A 20,338-nucleotide genomic window follows, 5' to 3' on the forward strand; every position below is an offset into this window, starting at 1 on the left:
ATCAACCCTGTCCACCTGAGAATTTTACAGCATATGAGGGCCATAAGAAGTGCTGACAAAGCATATCCGGTGGCTCGGCATTTCGAGTTTGAACATAACAAAGATGACACAGGATTAACTTACTTTGTTATAGATAATGTGCCGCATAGTGCCCGAGGTGGGGACAGACTGAAAAAAACAGACGTTTGGAATCGCGTTACATTGTTGAATTAAATACTAAGGCACCGATGGGTCTGAATGTGGAAGAGGACCTGATCACACATTTATGAATAGTACCGCATTATCATGATATGGAATAAGCATAATATTGAAATGTTGGATTAAGGAACAGCAACCTAATTAAGCGTAACTTTAAGGTTTTAATGTATGGTTTTTAATGCAATCAATTTGTAACACGGGGATAATTGGGGTTTTGCACATGGTTTAGAGATAGACATAAGACATTATAAGCCCACTGGAGGCTTAATAACAAACAGCAGTGATATAAGATTTATTTGTTGTGCATAGATTCATATGCCCACTGGGGCATTATCCAAAACAGATGACGATGTACAAGTTTGATAATGTGGCATTTAGAAAAAATCGGGCTATGGCAGGGGAGCATCACGGCTTCCTCCAGCCCGAATACATAATTGCTGTTACAGCTATGCCGAAATAACTTGCACACGTGTACACACATTTTTGCACTTTCAAGAGAGTATTAAATCCGTGTAACTCACAATATTATGTGTTTGATGTTAAGGGTTTTGACTCCATGATAATGCAGTATACAGTTTGGACTACGAGTCTGTTATCCATGTCTATCACGTTGTAGTTCATGGTCACGTGATCGGGGTTTTGTTTTGCACAAAGGTTATAATGGCCGCTAAAAGACATAAACCTTCGGTGATCAAGCCTGCAGGTCAGGCGAAACGCGTCCGAAGGGCTGACTTAAATAAAAGAATTTTGGCCAGCACATGGTGTCGTCAAGCGTGTTGTTCTGCTGCGCGCTCGAAACGTATATATATATATTCGCCACAATTCGCTGTATTACACGAAAATAGACTGCACTCAAAAAGTCTCTTATCCAGATGAAAATTTCATCAGGATTATAGTTTTTCCGCCACTTCCTATCCAAGAGTTTGCATACCCTTTTGCTAGTTCTTAGAAAATCATTGAACCAGGGGGCTGAGGGCCTAGCCCTCTTGGTAGTGCGTATAGTCAGTGGGACTAATTCATGGGCGTTCTGTCTCAGCCAGGATTCCAGTTCAAGCTTGTCTCCGACAGGGTACCCTGATAAAGGAGCGACAGACTTTTTCAGGGCGTCCCCCTGAGCTGACAAAAAAACTCTGTGAAGAGCTCTGTACCTATTTTCCACCCTATTAGGGGGGTCCTGGATGACAGTCCAAGAGCTGGGCACTCTCAAACCAAATAGGCATAGTCCGACCGGACCAGGGGTAATGGCTGATCAACCTCCAGCTCAACATTAGAAAAAATCTGGTCTAGGGTGTGACCCAAACTGTGAGTAGGAAGGTATACGGAGGGGACTATATTGAGCGTGGAGACAGTCTCTGTAAGGGAGATGACCTCAGACTCCATAGGTTTATCCAAATGCAGGTTTAGATCACCTAAAACAAGAAAGTGGCTGTATCTGAGGGCCTGGGGTGCAATCACCTCATTAACAGATCTCAAAAAGGTGCCCGCAGGTCCAGGAGGCCTATATATTAGTGGAGCGGCAAGGGATTGGTGGGAAGATAGAGTGCAGTGGAAACCAAGACATTCTGCATTCTCCAAGACTTCCAGGTTAATGGACGTACAATCAAATTCTTTGTTAAAATGAATGGCCACACACCCTAACTCCCCTCCCTCCCCCCCCCCCCCACCCCCCCCCCCCCTTCACCTCTCCACTTCCCAGTACGACTGCCTTTCCTAAGCACCTTGTACCCAGGTGGTATAGCGGAGGCAACAGTGGGATTAGAAAATTTAGTGAACCAAGTTTCAGTTAGAATCATTAAATCGGGGAGCGAGTCTTGCAGAAGGCCAAAGACCTGAGATTCATGTTTCTGAAGAGAAAGTGTGTTAAGCAAAAGAGCCTTAAAAGTCCTGCCATGCTTCTCTTTTCGACGACTCACTTTGCTATGAGCTCCCACCACTGTAGAGCCCATCGCTCTGCATGGAAAGACCCAATTACAGTGTGAACATCGAAAATTGGCCCATTTCTCACAACTTCACCCTGGATGCGACAATGCGTATCTAGTCTATGAAGCATTGTTCTCCCATATTGTATTCTCTGCTCCATGACCCAGCGTGCCCAGCGCCGGACGCCCCCGAGACGCTGATGGGCTTGCCTTAGGCACGCCAGCAGCGCGTCCACACAGTGTTGCTGCTTTTACACATAAAAGACTAGAGCGCGCACTGACGAAAAATGGTGCCGCTCTGTGGCTCCACTGAGTAGAGAATAAGAAATACTCGGGAAACCCCGTGGAAGACTGTCCCCTCCTCCCAACATATTCAAACACAATATTACCTAACAGCTAGGTCATGCACAGAAACACTTAAAAACTGTCAGGATATCAGAAAAAACACTTAAAACACATATGGAGCAGGGTGTGCAGGTAAAAGTCATAAAGAGACCAGTTTTGGAAAATTGGAATACCTGACTGTGTGAGATGAGCTGTAACTACCGCCATCATGTTAATGAAGACTTGAGGTGCCGATGTCACACCAGATGGTCGTACTGCAAATTGGTACTGGGTAGAACCCACTACAAAATGTATATCCTTTCAGTTCAACTGCATAATCGGGATGGGAAAGTATGCAATCGTGAAAGTTGAGTAACACCATGCAGTCTTCCAGTTTCAATGACTACAGGACCTGAGCTAGGGTCAAGCACCTTGAACTTCTCCTTACTGAGGTAGAAGTTTGGGACCCTAAGGTCGAGGATTGGATGTGACCACCATCCATTCTGGGAACAAGGAAATACAGTGAACAGCATCCTTGTCCAATCTCTTGCGCTGGCATTAAATTCACTGCTCCTTTCAGAAGGAGCACTGCCACTTCTTGCTTAAAGTTTGAAAAATGGTCTTAGGACAGGACAGAGAGCAGTGGGGGGCAAGGGAAGTTGGAGTTGGGGTAAGGTATACCACCTGTCTATTATCTGAAGGACCCACTGGTCCGAAGTAATTTGCTATCCAAGCTGGTAGGAGGACACATGGCCTCCCACAGTCTCCTGGTGTGTTGGCAGAAGCAAACTAGGCTGGCTTTCCTTGTGGTGCTGACGAGGAGCAGGAGGCTAGCTGGAGGGATCCACATCTCTTACCTCTGGATTAACCTCTGCATTGTTTAACCAGAGGGTTTTGGGCTAATGTGTCTGCATCAGAGCAAACTGGTGTTAAGGGAATCGGAGGCCTCAGCACCTGGCTGTAGCCTTGCCAGCCTTAAAGTGCTCCAGAGCTGAGCCGGTTTTATCATCAAATATGCGGTAGCCATCAAAAGGTAGGTTTATAAGGCTGGCCTTCATATCTAAACCCGAAGTGCGAAGCAAAGAAAGACGGCAGACCGTTACTGAGGACTGCGTAGTGCTGGTCACTGAGTCCGAAGGACTTAATGCTGGGGCATGAAGCATTCTAGCAGTCTTTGATGACCTATGAAATATTAGCCTTCATATCACCAGGGACCCGAGGGAGGAGCAGATGGACCATGTTGCATAGGGTATTGGTATACCCGGCTTGGAGGCAAGTGGCGTTCAAAACGTTTAATGCCATACTTCCAGCTGAGAAAAAGTTCTTGCTTAAACCTTCCAGAGGTTTGAATAATTAGGCTCGCCAGAGATAAGTGATCAGACAGGAAGGTTGGATTGCCTGGTGCTGGAAGACAGCACTTTACAACTAAGCTCTTCACTGTTGGCATTGAAGCAAACTTCTCCCACACTGCCAGTACTGGCTCCAATAGGACATCATTAACAGGGCGCTAGGACTCCAAGATCTGAGTTGAAGGTAGGAAGACCTCTGTTAGAATATTAGTGATTATGTCCACAGAGGAAAGTGACAAGTCTAGCAGTTCTGCAGCTTTCTTCACTACTACGATGAAGGACTCTAGTTCTGGAAGTGGTGGCCCCAATGGGAATTCCATTTCCATTGAAGTATCTAGGCCACTAACTGAGGAGATGCCAAAAAAGGGCCTAGTTGATCAGAGGCTTCCCCTATTCCATCTAAGTTAAGGGTATCATAGTCAGAGCTGAAGATTTCTTTGATCATTTGACCATAGGACATGCATCATATGTTATGCCTCCTCTTCTATCAATCTTCGGGTCTCTCTTCTGGATCTGACCTGTGGTACTGGTTTTCCTACAGGGAGATCCTGAAGATGCGCCATAGGGTCTGGTGCTGGTGGCCTCAAGCGTGGAGCCAGTTACGGCAGTTATAGAAGAGTGGGGGTCGAGTAGGAGTAGTTTCTGTCCTGTAACTCCAGTTCTGTAGTAGGGGTATCTCTGTTATAGTCATAATCTAGTGAATAGTCCCGCCCATGTGCGTGGACCCCGGCAATCAAAAATAATCTCTTAAGTTGTCAAAATCATGCAGAAACTGCAAAGACACTTAAGAGAGAATTTAAAGACAAATAATGCAGCCTATATCCACAGGCTACACTGTCCAGTACTTCAACTAGAAATTCCACCAAAAATCACCACACACAGCCCAGCCTGCCAGTTTCTACCATAGAGAAACCTGCCTCCCCCAGTCCAAGACTCAGGAATGATAGAGAGGAAGGTAGGGACAGACAAGCCCCATAGGCTGCCATTATGTGACTTAAATAGGATACTGTGCCTTTAAGAGAACTTTCCAGACTTCTCCCAGTATCCCAGAATGCATAGCAGGTCCAACTTACTTTCAGTTCTTTTTGAAGGCGTATAAAACGCCAGACCTGCAGCATTGTTCACATGAAGAATTCTCCACCGGGGAGGAGGGAGGGCGCTTATGACTATAACAGAGATACCCCTACTACAGAACTGGAGTTACAGGACAGAAACTACTCCTTCTGTAGTAGGGGATCTCTGTGTATAGTCATAATCTAGTGAATAGAATGGCAAGCCCATCCCCACAACTAAGCGGCGGTGGAGAATAAATACATAATGCCACTATTGTGCGAACAAATTCCGCAGCGAAGCCTGTCCAACCTGAGCGTCTGCCCTTGCGTCAGTGTCCAGGCAGTAATGCTTAGCAAAGGTATGAACCGACTTCCAAGTGGCTGCCTTGCAGATCTCAGCAATCGGCACGTTACGGAGCAGAGCCGTCGTGGCAGCTTTGCCCCTGGTGGAATGAGCCTTAGGCTTACCTCCTAAGGTCTTATTAGCTTTCTGATAACACAATTGTATGCAGGACACAATCCACCTAGAGATGGACTGCTTAGAGGTCGCAAGACCTGTCCTGACCGATCCATAATTGATAAACAACTGGTCAGACCTACGGATATCTTTGGTTTTATCCAGATAAAATTTCAACACCCTCCTAACATCCAGAGAATGGAGAGACCTCTCCGCTGGGGATGAAGGGTTCTGAAAGAACGTAGGTAAAGTTATAGTCTGGTTGACATGAAAGTCAGAAATAACCTTGGGAAGAAATTTAGGGTGAGTACGCATAACAACCTTAGCAGCATGAAATACAGTATAAGGTTCATTACAACACAACGCCTGAATTTCACTCACCCTGCGGGCCGATGTAATGGCCACGAGGAACGCCGCCTTCCAGGACAGGTGCTGCAACGAAGCCTTATGAATAGGTTCAAAAGGTTCCTTCATCAATCTGGACAGCACCACATTCAATTCCCATGAAGGCGAGGGAAGCCTGACAGGAGGGAATACTTTCTTCAATCCTTCCAGAAAATCTTTGATCACGGGGATCTGGAAAAAGGAAGTCTGTGAAGGGCATTTCCTGTAGGCAGTCAATGCAGCCAGATGAACCTTAATGGAATGCACATTAAGGCCAGACTGCGCCAAATGTAAAAGGTAGGGAAGGATGACATCTTCCTTACAGGTCGTAGGATCATGGTTCTTAGACTGGCACCAGATACAAAACCTCTTCCACTTGTAAGCGTATGAAGTCCGAGTGGAAGGTCTCTTGGACTCCTTCAGTATGTCCATGCAATCGTCGGGCAGATTCAGATGGCCATATTGCACTATCTCAGGAGCCATGCCGCCAAACTCAAAGACGAGAGGTTGGGGTGTAACATCCGTCCCCCGAACTTCGTGAGAAGGTCCGGCCTGCACGGCAACCGGATGTGAGGAAGGAGAGACCGGTGAAGTAGGTCCGTGAACCACCACTGCCTGGGCCACTCCGGGGCGATGAGTATCATCCGAGCCCTGGACCGGGCCAGCTTGATGAGCACCGCCGGAATCAGGGGAATGGGAGGAAAGCTGTTCGTCCAGTCGATCCATAACGCATTCCCCAGCGTCCCTTGCTGGAAGTACCTGGAGGCGAAGTCTCTGCACTTGCTGTTTTCGGCGGTGGCGAACAAATCTACGTCTGGAGTTCCCCACCTTGCGAAGACTTCTCCTAGTACTTCGTCGTTCATGACCCATTCGTGGTTTTCCTGAAGCAGTCTGCTCAGTGCGTCTGCCTGAACGTTCTGCACACCTGGTAGATGGGTGGCCGTTATCGTCAGTCCTCTGGCTAGGAGCCAGTGCCAGATCGCTTGCGCCTCCTGCGACAGAGTGCGCGATCTCGAGCCCCCCTGCTTGTTGAGGTAATACATCGTGGTGGTATTGTCCGTCTGTACAAGCAGAGAGTTGGTCTGGAAGGACGGAAGAAAGGCCTTCAGCGCCAAGTGAACAGCCCTGAGTTCCAGGAAATTGATGTGATACGTGGCCTCCATCGGTGACCACGTGCCTTGAATCTGTAGAGTCCCGGAGTGCGCTCCCCATCCCAGAAGAGACGCATCCGTCACGACAGTCTGCGTGGGAATGTCCTTGTGAAAGGGAACCCCTCTGAGGAGATTCTCCGCCGAACACCACCACTTCAGGGACTGAAGAGCATGCAGCGACAGGCGAATCTTGTCGTCCCAAGATCCTTTCCTCTGATCCCACTGATCCTCCAAGCACTCCTGCAACGGTCTCATGTGCAGCCGTGCGTGCGGCGTCAGGAAGATACAAGAGGCCATCGATCCCAGTAGAGAAGACACCGTCCTCACTGTTGTAGATGGAGTCGTCATGAGAGCCTGAGCCTTCCGAAGGAGTGATAATCGTCGCTCTTCCGAAGGAGACACGCTTGCTGACAGCGTATTGATGGAGGCTCCCAAGTACTGTATGCATTGGACCGGAGTCGGGACAGACTTGGCCATGTTGATGTGCAACCCCAGCTTGTTCAAGAGAACGCACGTCTTCTGGAAGTGTGCTCGCGCTTCCGAGAAGGAGGATGCCTTGATCAGCCAATCGTCCAAGTACGGGTAGACGAACACCTTGTTCTTCCTCAGGTGTGCCGCTACCACCGCCATGCACTTCGAGAATGTCCTTGGCGCAGACTTCAGTCCGAATGGGAGTACTGTGTATTGATAGTGATTGGTGCCGACTTGGAACCGCAGGAACTTCCTGTGTTTGTGTGCAATGGGCACATGGAAGTAAGCATCCTGTAGGTCTATAGCGCAAAGCCAGTCTCCCTGTTGCAACTGAGGGTAGATCTGGTGCAACGACAGCATGCGGAACTTTTCTCTGCGAATCCACTGGTTTGCCTGTCGCAAATCCAGAATGGGCCTGAACTCGTTCCTGTCCTTCTTGCGAACCAGAAAGAACCGGGAGTACAGACCTCTTCCTCTCTGAGACAGAGGTACGTCCTCTATCGCCCTTTTCCTCAACAGGATATCCGCCTCCGCCTGAAGCTCGCGCAGCTGAAACTGCGAGCTGACCGGGGGAATCGCTGGAGGAGGGCTGGTGAACCGAAGACTGTATCCATTGCAAACAATATTCAGCACCCACTTGTCCTGAGTAATTTTTCTCCACTCTGCCAGAAAAAGTTGGATGCTTCCCCCTACCGGAGTGGGTAACGGATCCGGGGGAAGTAAGTTCCTAGGGCCTAGGCCCCGCCTGGCCCTTGGGCGCCGAAGCCGACTGCTGGCCTCCTCTGCCCTTCTGCCGCTTCTGGAACGGCTTACGGAACGGCTGCTGCTGTTGCGAGTGCCCCGAAGCCTGTCCCCGGCCTCGGCCTTGCCCTCCGAACCGCCGTTGGAAAGGGCGGTACTGCTTCTTGGTTTCCTTGGGCTTTTCCAGGCCCACCGCCGTCAGTGTTTCGGCCTCCGCCTTCATGCGGGCCATTTCATCATCTGCGTGCTTCCCGAAGAGGGTCTCCCCGGAAAACGGCAGATTGGCCACCCTCTGCTGCGCGTCCGGTTTCAGGGACGTCAGTCTGAGCCAGGCGTGGCGCCGTTTGTTGATCCCGTGGCAGAACCCGTGAGCAGCCAACAGGGAAGAGTCCGCAGCCGCGCTGATTATCTGGTTGGCCACCAGCATCCCCTCACTCAGGACCTCCATGAAGTCTTCACGCTGCTCCCGAGGTAGATGCTCCGCAAAGCGCTCGAGGGAGTCCCAGAGGGCGCGGTCGTAACGCCCCAACAGAGCCGTGGCACTTGCCGCTTTCATGGATGTCGCGGAAGTCCCACAGATTTTTCGCCCCGCCGAGTCCATCCACCTAGACTCCTTGTCCGGGGGAACCGTGGAGGTCGGGGTGGTGGAGTGCTGCTTGCGGGCCGCCGTGACGATGACGGAGTCAGGCGGAGGCTCCGCTCTCAAGAAGGCCGGATCCGAGTCGGGAGCCCGGTATTTCTTTAGTAGTCTGGACGGGGCCGCTCTCGTCACAGCCGGGGTGAGAAACAGCGCCATAGCCGGTTCTTCCAAGCCCGGCACCAAGGGCAGGAGGGGACGAGACATGTGCCTCTGATGTAGAGTCTCGAAAATGACGGACGTCTTCGGAGTAGGCACTGTCAGTGTAATGCCTAGCTTCGCCGCGCCCCTCAACAGGACGTCTTGAAAGGCAACCAGGTCATCTATCGGGGACACTCTGGTGTCCGGTGACCCCGACAGCGTAGGTGAATAGTCCCTGGTCCCAGACGATCTCGTGCGGGAGCGAGATTCGCGCCTCCTATGGCGGTGTCTCGACCTCGTGGAAGATCTGCGCCTAGAGCGAGAACGAGACCTGCCAGCTCTAGGGCGCTCCTTCGGTTTGCGAGGAGGGGTCTTCCGTGGCTTCTCACGGGGACTCTTCGGATCCTCCCGGGGCTTCGGTTTCGGGGTCCCCTTGGGAGGAACAGGCAGTGACGGCAGTGAAGTGGACCTCGGCGGAGGAACCACCGGCTGCGGGGTGGGCCCATGCGGTGGGACCGGAGGTGGAGCAGGATCCCCCGTAGGAAGTGGTGGCACGGGCGGAGGGTCCTCCTTCGGTACGGGTGGAGGAGCAGGAGTCCCGGGTCGAGATGGAGTGTACACTTCCGAGTACACCGAGCCCGGTGACCCTTTAGGGGACGGGTGCGGAGATCCATCCCCATCCGCAGGCGACCTCTTCCTCTTGCGTCCACTGGAAGTGGCGTGACTCCTGGGGCTAGAGCCCCCTCTGCGTCGTTTGGGAGAGGGAGACCTACTCCTCGACGCTGACCGCTGTCTGCTGGACGCAGAACGACGCTTTTCCGGCGTCGAACGGCGCTTCCTGGACTCCGGCGTCGAACGTCGTCCCCTCGACGTCGACCCTCTCATCCTCGGCGTCGAACGTCGACTCCTCGACGTCGATCCCCTCTTGCGCGACCTCTCACGTCGCCCTCTCGACGTCGGGCGGTCCGCCCTCGACGTCGATCGTCGTCGTCGTCTTGATGTCCCCGACGTCGAGGAGCCCCTCGACGTCGATCGGCGGTGTCGCCTCGACGACGATCGGCGGTGTCGCCTCGACGACGACCGACGGTGTCGCCTCGACGGCGAGCGTCGGTGCCGCTTCGACGGCGAGCGCCGATGCACGTCCCTGCGCCTTCGGCGTCGGTATGAAGACCTCGACGTCGATGAAGACGATGACGTCGACGGCGGCTTCGACGTCGGCTTCTCCTTCGCCGTCGAGCCGTCACGCCGTCTCGACCCGGAGCCCCGGGGAGACGGGGAGCACGCCGTCGTCATCCCTCTCGACGCCGTCGTCGAAGCCCTCGACGTCGACGGAGAATGGGATCGTTGGCTGGACTTCCTGCCCCCGGGGAGCCCCCCAGGGGCCTCAGCAGAGGCAGAGGGATCCCTCCCAGGCTGCCCAGACCCACCTGCAGCACGTTGGCGCCTATCCTCCAGGCCAGCCAGCCCGATCTTCAATCTGTCCCTGAGTGTCCTAGCAGAAAGTTTCTGGCAGATCACACACTCCTCAGGGCCATGATCTTCTGGAAGGCACACGATGCAGACATCATGGGTCTTCCTCTCACATGCTGGGCACTTAACAAAAAGGCCAGGCATTTCGGAGCCCCAAAACGCCTAAAAAACAGCACAAAAGTGAGAAGAGAACACCAAGCAGTAATTACAGCACTTTTAAAAGTCAAAAAGTGCAAAAACGAATTCAATAAACCCTTGAAAAAGGGAGAGCTCAATGCCAGGGTCCTGTAAGCAGGAGCCGGAAAAAAGAACTGAAAGTAAGTTGGACCTGCTATGCATTCTGGGATACTGGGAGAAGTCTGGAAAGTTCTCTTAAAGGCACAGTATCCTATTTAAGCCACATAATGGCAGCCTATGGGGCTTGTCTGTCCCTACCTTCCTCTCTATCATTCCTGAGTCTTGGACTGGGGGAGGCAGGTTTCTCTATGGTAGAAACTGGCAGGCTGGGCTGTGTGTGGTGATTTTTGGTGGAATTTCTAGTTGAAGTACTGGACAGTGTAGCCTGTGGATATAGGCTGCATTATTTGTCTTTAAATTCTCTCTTAAGTGTCTTTGCAGTTTCTGCATGATTTTGACAACTTAAGAGATTATTTTCGAATGCCGGGGTCCACGCACATGGGCGGGACTATTCACTAGATTATGACTATACACAGAGATCCCCTACTACAGAATGTCTGCTCTGGCATCAGAGGGGTACCTGATCGACATGGGGAGCCGAATGTGAGGCTGTGAACGGCTCCAGTGCAAAATACATAAACAGAGGCATGCCATACAGCCAAACTGAACCTGAAGGTAGATGAGAGGGGCAGTTGCCGGTGCAAAGATGCTGGTGCCAAGACGGTGAACACAGTGTTGAGAAACACTGCTGCATCAAACCCCAGTGCCGAAAAGCTGGGTAGTCTGGTACTGGCGCTGGCAGAGTGCCAGGTGGCTTGAAGTCAGACTCCGGCCATTGCATCGGGGAAAGTCAGGTGACGGGTCAGATGGCTCCATCGCAACTAACTCTGGAGACAAATAAAGTAGGGAATGGACACCTGGCCCTCATAGTGCCGACAATTTGAAGCCTTAATGGTTCGGGTGAGAAATAGCACCACAATGAAATCGTATTTACTGTCTGTTTGAAGAAGTCTCACATAAACCCTCTCTCAGAAGGCGAGCTCCGAATCTGTGAATACTTGGAATCCATGTTGCTGCACTGCATGGGCACTGGATGGCTTTGGTAGGGTCGCCCAATGTCACTAACGGTGCCAACACAAAATCCCAGGCTGGCGTCATAGAGCTTTGAAGTTAACCAGATCCATTCTGAGGCCTGGGATTATTCAATAGGTGAGAAATATGCCAGGAGAAGTACTCCTCAGAAATCAATTTTTAGCATCCTAATTTTGGTGGGAAAAAAACAGATACATTACATACTGATTTGGTATTTAGAAAGTATGCCTACAATAAGCCCCTTCCAGAAACCGAATCAGTATCCTTTCGGAATTCCATTTTGGAGGTCAGAAAAAAGTTTCTGGCTCCTAAAATGGATGAGTGCATTCGAAAAAGCATTTTAACAGTTGCAAACACCTAATCAAAGCATTTACGACTGTTAAAATGCTTCGTACATCTGGCCCTCGATGAGCACTCATAGCAGCGTAAAAAAAGCACTGATGTCAATATAGCAATTATAAGTATGTTTAACCCATGCCCATGTATGGCAGCTGACTTGAGCATGCTTCTTTTTTACTATCATGATTACTGCACATTATCGAAATGTCTGAAACAGCCCCTTGTGCGCTAAAAATGCAAAATGCAGTTACCTGAGCTCCAGAGACTGATGCAAAAGGGTTTGTTGGCCTTAAACCTGGTTGCGTGTATATAATTGGCTGCGGTGCCATTAGAGGTGGTGCTCCAATTTGGGTGGGTACCTACAGAAGTCGGAAAGAAAGTGATGATCTTAAGGACAACCAACATGTTTTTTAAGTGACTGGAAAGATAAATAAACTGATAAACAATTTAACATTGTGGACGTCATGGAGACTTTAAATATGCTTAAATGTAATGCATTTTATTTTGTACTGAACTGGAAAACTTAACTTTCAAATCCAATGCATTGGTGTTGATACTGCAACTTAAAAATAAAAGTTCTAAACATAGTGAAAAATAACTGCTGAAAATGCATTTTCTCGCCGATGAAACATTGAACGGTAGATGAGATGAAGATGAGCAATGGAGCTGAAAGAGAACAAATTGTTTACCTTCAGTAACATTCTTTACGGTAGAGACTATCTAGCCGCACATTCCTCACCTTTAGAATATTCCCCAGGTGTCATGCTGGATCCAGAAAATAGGAAAAATGTTCATAGTATCTCTGCGCGCTGGAACAAGGTGTCATAAGGCTCTGTACTGACCATGTTCTGCTTCAGAAGTGATGCATGAGGCCTAAACAGACGCCACTCCTGAGCACTGACATCAGCTTTTGAGCGCAGCCAGACGTGGAGCCCAAAAAGCAAATTGAAAGAACAGTGTGCAGATTTTTAGACCTTTGTCTCTTATTAATGAGTAGCGTCCAATTATAGAACGGGGAGGGTCGGTGAGGAATCTGCGGCTAAATAGTCTCTACCAGAAGGAGCATTACCAAAGATATTGCTCTTCTGATGGAGACTTTTAACTACAGATTTCTCACCTTCTGAATAAATCCCAGGCAGTACCTAATTGGAGGAGGGTAGTCAATGGACTCAAACCAGAAAGTCCTGCAGGCCCAAGAGGGCAAATTGCCCTTCTCGGCCAACTTGGCTGTCCAGGCTACAGTGGTTTGTGAACTTATTGAGAGATGCCCATGTAGCAGCCTCCTAATTGTCTATGACAGGGACGCCGTGTGCTAGCGTCGTAGTAGCAGCAGCTTTGACCCTTGTAAAATGAGAAAACTGGTGGTCTTTGGTATGATCAATGTAGAAACCGAGTGCTGTTTTGAGCCCGAGTGATTAAATCTCTCCTCCTCCTGAGAGGTGTGAGGCGGAGAATAAAACACTGGTAGGGTGATGGTTTGACAGACATGGAACTGGAGCACAGGGGAAAAGCGTCTCAGAGGGTACAGCTGGTGCAGAGGGCGAACTCGCTAGCGGTACTCTAGGTGGAAGGTCTTTCAGCTTCATGGGACCTGAAGGCGTGCCAGAGTGAGTAGGCAGATATTCATAGAGCCGCAGCATAGCTGTGAGGAACTCTTTAACCTGGTAGATAGTGGTTGTAGGCCCCGGAAACTTGGGTTGTACTGATGCTAGCTGCAGAATAGTCTTCAAAGTCTGGCAACTTTGAGAGTTGGAGCAGGATGGCTAGCATTGCCCACGGGCTTCGTCAGGGGAGTAGGAATGGTACGAAGAGGATTTAGCTGTGACTAGAGTTTTTTATGTTTACGGACGACCTGAAGTGCGACGAAGACCAGACTCTAGACCGGCTCCTTTGACTACAGGAATGGTAGCTGGACCGAGCCTTGGACTTGCAGCAGTTCAGAACCTGTGTTTTCTTGCCCATTGTGACAAAGTAACCTTCAGGTTAATCGACGTGCAGACTTCGCAGGTCTTGGAGTCATGTCCCGACCTCAGACACCACAGGCATACCCCCTGTGAGAATCTGGCACAGGCATCTCTTTGCGACATTCCTTACAGAGTTTAAAATCCCTTGTATTAGTGGATGATATCTCTTGCACACGGACAAAAACATTGTGGGGGGGGGGGGGGGGGGCGGGGAAGAGGAATGGGTCTGTGGGAGATGAGAAGCAGGTCCGGAACTGCGTCTGGTGGTGCGGAAAGAAAGAAACTGACGTCTACCCGCTAGAAAATAACCTTTCTAGGCCCCGCACGTAACTTCTGGGGAAGAACAGCATCAGTGTGGAGCAACAGAGTGCTGCCTTTTGGTGCACAGAAGTACTATTGAAATCTTTCCAGATTCAGTCTAATGCCTGGGAAATATTCCAAAAGTAAGGAATTTGCAGCTATAAGTCTCTATCAGAAATCTATGTTACAGAAGAACTCGCCAGGTCTTATAATAGTATTAGTCATTCTATTACGGATGCTAAGCAAAGCATAATGATCACTCACAAAATATAATGTAGTGTCTTTTCTTGGTTATTATATATACACAGGATGGGTACAACAGACAGACTTTCTCTTTAACCCCACCCACCTCAGCCCAGAGACTCCATTTGGTGTGTGAGGTGTCACACTAAGTGAGGGATGGCAATTTGGCTGTTTATGGAAGCATAGCTGATGATTTGTCTGTAATTGTATGAGCTTGCTTAGGGTATTTTGTGCAAAGAGTGCCTCAATATTAGTCCATTGATGCGCTGGAGAAATCAGGAGTTAGTTTTCACAAATATTTTGCCTTCCTTGTGAAAACTTCACAAGTTATTGCTTCACTAGTCTCCAGAAGACCTGTGGGACCCTTTTCAATAAAAACGTTCTGAATAAATGTTCTAAATTGCACAAACATAACTAAAGAGGGTGGGTGGGGGCAAGGTGACAACAAAAATGCCAGACAAAGTAAAAGAGCACAGACATGTTCAGACTCTCTTCAGTAATTAGACATTTGTCTGGTTTTGGGAAGAAGAAACTACACTTTCAGTATCCTGGGAATGTATTATCTCATATGAATGTCAAAAATAAAGGTAAATATTGGAAGTGTCAGAGAAAAATATGTTGAATGAAACCGGGAATACTACCTTTTGAATGCTTTCCGGTTGCAGTGATTTATGGGGGTAAAACATTTTCTTTGCCTTTCTATGAAATCTGTTTTTTCCCTATCAGACTTTCAGCTAGTTTCTAAGTTACTTTTGGTAATGAGTATTGGGAGAGAGGCTGGGTAACTAGGGATGGGGAATGTGGTGCAATTGCTTTTGTCCTTCCTATTTGTTTCCTTATCTTAGCACTTTGTGAAATGCATACAGCTATCTAACTTATTTTACTTAATTATTTTATGTGGACTTAGCTTCTATGATTAGTCTCACAAAAACAATGTTACCTCGCAGGGCTCGGATGAGACCAGCTACTGGCAGGAATCACTAGAAATCATCAATAGGAAACTAAATTGTTCCAATTGTATCTCAAACATATAGTGCTGTATACACCGCTATATACCGCCATACGTTGTGATGTTTTCAGTCTGAATCTCATTCCATAACTCAATAGTCCTCAGCATCCATGCATGATTATTGTGTATACGGAGGCCAAACGATTAAAAAAAGGTCAGAAACCAGAGACTCACTCAGAGCAGGGGTGCATGCTTGAAAAGTCATGCTGATAACACTCAAATATGTACTAACACTGCCCCAATCTAAACTATAGGCTTAAGTAATTTTCGCTAAAATGACACATATGTCATACAAAAAGTGTCGCCAGTATACACTTATGACCGATATATGTCATACAGTTTGCAATATACAGAGTTGGATTTGAATCAACTCTTCCTCATGACTGGATGCCGTTGTTGTCTAGCTCACTTCTGTTCCAGATGGGATGGCTGCCCTCCCTATCCATGGGTATGTGCCACAATGGGGTCTCCCAGTGTGCTGGTTGGCTGACTTGTAGCCTTCCGCTACTTACCTTGTTTGCACTTAGGGAACACATTTTTTCAAAATAAATATTTTCCGTCAACCAAACACACAATGCTCTGAGGCGCATACTTGTTCCGTAGCTTGAAATGCAAAAAGCATCCCTAATCGTTGTTTTCGGTGGTAGACATCATAAAATGACAAAATGAAGGGTATGCAGTTCCTAAGGGTGGGGGTGGGAGTGTAAGGGGGGATTTACATTGTAGATACCAGTTGTTCCTTCTGGAGAAGAAAAACTGAAGATGAAATAGCTCCAATTAGGAGCAGGAGCCCTCACACACCCCGAAGGGTGTAATGCTTCATCATCAGACAGCTCCTCGTTGGGCCAGCTCTGCAATGTCCAAAGGGCCCCACAGGACACACTTTGCCAGAGGTCTTATCAGGTTGCCGACGTGAAGCTAAAAAATGGTACTGGGGCGTATGTGTAGTGAGTAGAGATGGGAAGAAAAAAGTGTGGATTAAACTAGCTATAGGACTCCCAAAAAACAATTTTATTCGCTGGGTTCCTATGCTATGAGTAAAAACAATTGACTGTCGTAGCTGAAGAGGGGAAATTATACCCGCTTGAGATCAGAGTGATACGTGTGGGCTGAAGTTGGCCGACATGTTTCATGCCCTGAATAGTCCAGCTGGATCTTGGCATTTGTTCAGACTTGGGTAGGTCTCGCACTTCAGAGGACCTACAGCTGAGTGCTTCCTCCCTCGACATATTGCGGTTGGGGCCAAAACAACCCTCCTTCTAGTTGTTCTCCAGAAGGTATACCTCACTTTTCCTCATTTTTTCAACCCTTTTACTTTTGACTACGACACAAGTCCAGATTGTAGAGGAAGTGGCCTTTGTTACACACACCTATAACTGTCCCCTCTAGAATAGATGAGGATTCCCCCGGTCCTGATGAAATGCCAAGATCCAACATGACCGTGGCCAGGCATTTTTGAGGAGGGAAGCTGCTTGGTCGATTTCGGCCCTGGGAGCCCAATCCCGTGGGGGCTAGCCTTTTTTTTTTATTTAGGGGAGGGGGCCATCCTGCCCTTCTACCCAGGCTGATATTGGCCCGAGTACCTCATCCATCGGGACCTGACCACTAAGACATGTTGGGTGGGGGGAGCAGGGGTGAGTGGCCCCCTCTTCCTAGGCCGAATTCGGCACCGGGGACCCCATTCCCTGGGGCCTGGTCTTCTTTAAGTGGGTACCTCCAAGGTACCCACTCTCCATTGGGACCACGGGTGGAGCATGAAGGCTCCCGCGCTCTCTGCCTCCTGCGGGAACTGGCATTGCTTGTAAGTGTGTATGTATATATCTATGTATATTTATGGACAATGTTACTTACCCAGTAAGCATCTGTTCTTGGCATGTAGAGCTGTAGATTCTCATGCTTTGCATACTCCTGCCATCTAGTGTTGGGTCCGGATGTTTGCAAGTTGTTTTTCTTCGAAGAAGTCTTTCCAGTCACGAGGTGGGTGACTCCTCCTTTCGGTGATAGTGCGCATGGGCATCAACTCCATTGTTAGATTGTTTTCCCGCAAAGGGTGAGAATGGAGTTAGCAAAGGTAGAATACAGATGTCCATGCGTATGTATGTAAGTAAATAGAACTGCAACTGTTGTAATCGAATCTAGGCCCCTAGTGTAATTTTCCCGATTCATGTCCTTATATAGGCATAGAAATCACTACCCTATTTGGTCTAAGCCAGACAGCCCAAATACGGCATGGCTACTTCCACTAGGTTCTGAGAAGTAACAACGATTTCTTGGAAAAAGCCGCCTTCAGCAGCTAGGAACTTCCCCCTGCTTGAATATTAAGTTCTCCAAGAACTCCTGGCGCTTTCCAAGAATTGAGCCTTTGAGTGACGATATTAAGTCCAATCATGCGCCAAACTCGGCACCTTGAAAGTATAAATATGCCCAGGTTTGCCCAGTCAAACACACAGTGGTTTGGAGTAGATAGACTATCTACTTGCCCGACGCTCTGCAGCAGCAAGTGCCGAAGGAAGCCGACCCTCCAACTGACGCACTGAGAGAGACGCTGTCTTTTCTCTTGTCGAGAAATCCAGCTCCAGTGTTTCCGGCTTACCCTTGCGGGTATATGGGAAATCGAGTCCTGAGAGAGAGATACAAGACCTCCTTCATTATAAAACCAAGGTACGGAGCTGATTAGACCTCTTAGAGAATTCTTGGAATAGATTCTTGGCAGAGAACTACTAAACTTAGACTACTCCTCACTTACTTCTTCCCTTGTACCAGACTTAGGTTAGGTATACTGGGGTAGGCGTATTTTAGAAGCACCAGTTGAGTACTTTTAGTCATTATTTATTACTGTATGTTTTTTATACATTTTATGCACTTTTATGGCTTAGAAACCATATAATTCTTTTACAGTACTACTTTATAATACTGTGTGTATTATATGCCTTGTAATTTATAACCAGCATTACGATTGTAGTAGTTCATTTCCAATGCTTGAGAAAGAAGACTGTTCAATAAATACTATTATTGAAAACGCCTGTCTCTCTATTTCTCAGCACCTCTGGCACGATTGACTGAGTAAAATAGTTATCTATTGTTTCCGCGACTCTAGAGATTTGATTTCTTATTCTTGGGAAAAAAAGTTGTCATATTTATGCGGTTATCAGAAACTAATCCCTTCTTGTGAATTCAAGAAAGTTTCTAGTGACCTCTGAGCTAGCTGGCACTCACTATTAAGTTCAATATATTCGGTAGAGACCTAGTAGACCTCAGTCCTACGGCTAAACTACAGTATATATTATTCCAATGCGCAGAGCCTATTGGGAATATAGGAAATACACTACATGGCGCCCAACGTTCGGTAAGGCGATAACTTAATGCTAGATACTAGAGTAACTCAGTCGTGCTTTTCACACAGACCCCTTTTCCCCGTAAAATACTCCAATAGACGTCTGGAGTGGGTAAAAGGATAATATCCGCCAAAACTGAGTAGGACAAAAATCCTATGTATTCGTTTTTTGGTTTATTCAACGAAGGATACAGTGTTCCAAAATATTGTGCACCTAATCTTTGTTTCCTTGAAACCTGTTCTGCAAACTTTCATTAAACAATGTCCGTTAACGGCGAAAACAATGCAACCGGTGGAGCTGCAGTAGATGTGAATCAACCGGGTTTAGATGTTACGGGGTTTAATGAAAACGACGATGATGTTATAATCATCCTGGCAAATATAAGGAAAACCATAACTATAAAACTTATAGAAAATGGGGTATCATCGAGAGGTGGTAAAGTTATATTTGTTATAGAGGCACATGAATATCGACAGACAGTGGTATTCTATTCATGGATTACTTTTCCACAAGCAAATCCAGTAACACAGCAGTTCCACTACTACAAAGCAGAGGAACCACCAGCGGAATACGTTCCTTTTGAGGACGTTGAAATTCCAATAACTTACCAAGAGCATCAGCTCTGGTTTAAAGACGCCCTATAACACCAAAATCACATTACCAGGCTTGGTCCACTAGGTAGAGACCAGGAGCTACGTGACCGGTACTAGCCAGCTATACACCACATACTGACATTAACGGAATGACAGGGTCCAGAACTGTTAACTCAGCTGAAACAGTTAATTAAAATACACAGACGATTGGTTCAATACGTCATGAGGACTTTAACAGTCCAACCTGCGATAAGGATTCCACAGCACACCCCTCACCAGGGGAAAACCAAATAAAATAACACCACAGACTATACAATCAGTCATTGGTAAATTACCCGCAAAGAGGGAACAAATTCCGTTCTGGTTAGCCCAAAAAATTACTCAGATAGAGGCAGTATTCCCTGATAGTACACCTCATGAGAAACACAGAATTCTGACAATCGGTCTACCAATGGGGAACGCACCACATGTGGAGGACTGTGACACTTGGGGTACAGTCTTTGCTTCAATCTACACAAAAACACATGGTGTACCGTCCATGGCGGTAATACCAGACGTTCTGAGGCAGATTCAAAATGAATACGGTCCAGAACCGGCCTTAAATCTAGGTATGAAATTACTGAAAGATTTCAAACAGGTCTCAGCTATATCATTAGCTAACATTTAAGGTGAAGCAGCATCCGTGGCAATCCGCCAAAAGTTAAAAGAAACAGATAACACATCAACCATATGAGCTTGCTAGAATTATTGAAAAATCTTATGAAGAATTAGGAAGAGATAGTTTGGGTGGGAAACCAGTAAAACCTGAATTAACAGAAAATCCTGAAAAGGTGTTTATTACAAATAATCTCACTACTCCTAAAAAGAAGTGGGAAAATACTAAACAGACTCCTCCTAGAGATAAACATTTTCAGTCCAGAGGAAGATCTCCCCAAAGGAGAGATAGGTCTCCCAACGGGAGCCCTCTGAAACAAGCATTTGCAATGCAATAG

The 20,338-nt window shown here is 47.8% G+C and overlaps 1 protein-coding gene across 9 annotated transcripts in view; it reads right to left on the reverse strand.

The window, feature by feature from the left end:
- LOC147718545 (phosphatidylinositol-binding clathrin assembly protein-like) overlaps positions 1 to 20,338 on the reverse strand; it is an 882,838-nt gene that overhangs the window by 53,220 nt on the left and 809,280 nt on the right. For all 9 annotated transcript variants that reach the window (XM_086918490.1, XM_086918493.1, XM_086918491.1 and 6 more), the window contains exon 18: positions 12,154 to 12,261. In XM_086918490.1, the coding sequence (XP_086774616.1) occupies positions 12,154 to 12,261 (108 nt within the window). The remainder of the gene's footprint in view (positions 1 to 12,153; positions 12,262 to 20,338) is intronic.

Source organism: Lissotriton vulgaris, chromosome 4_1, assembly GCF_964263255.1.
Source record: "Lissotriton vulgaris chromosome 4_1, aLisVul1.2, whole genome shotgun sequence".
Classification (NCBI taxonomy): Eukaryota; Metazoa; Chordata; class Amphibia; order Caudata; family Salamandridae; genus Lissotriton; species Lissotriton vulgaris.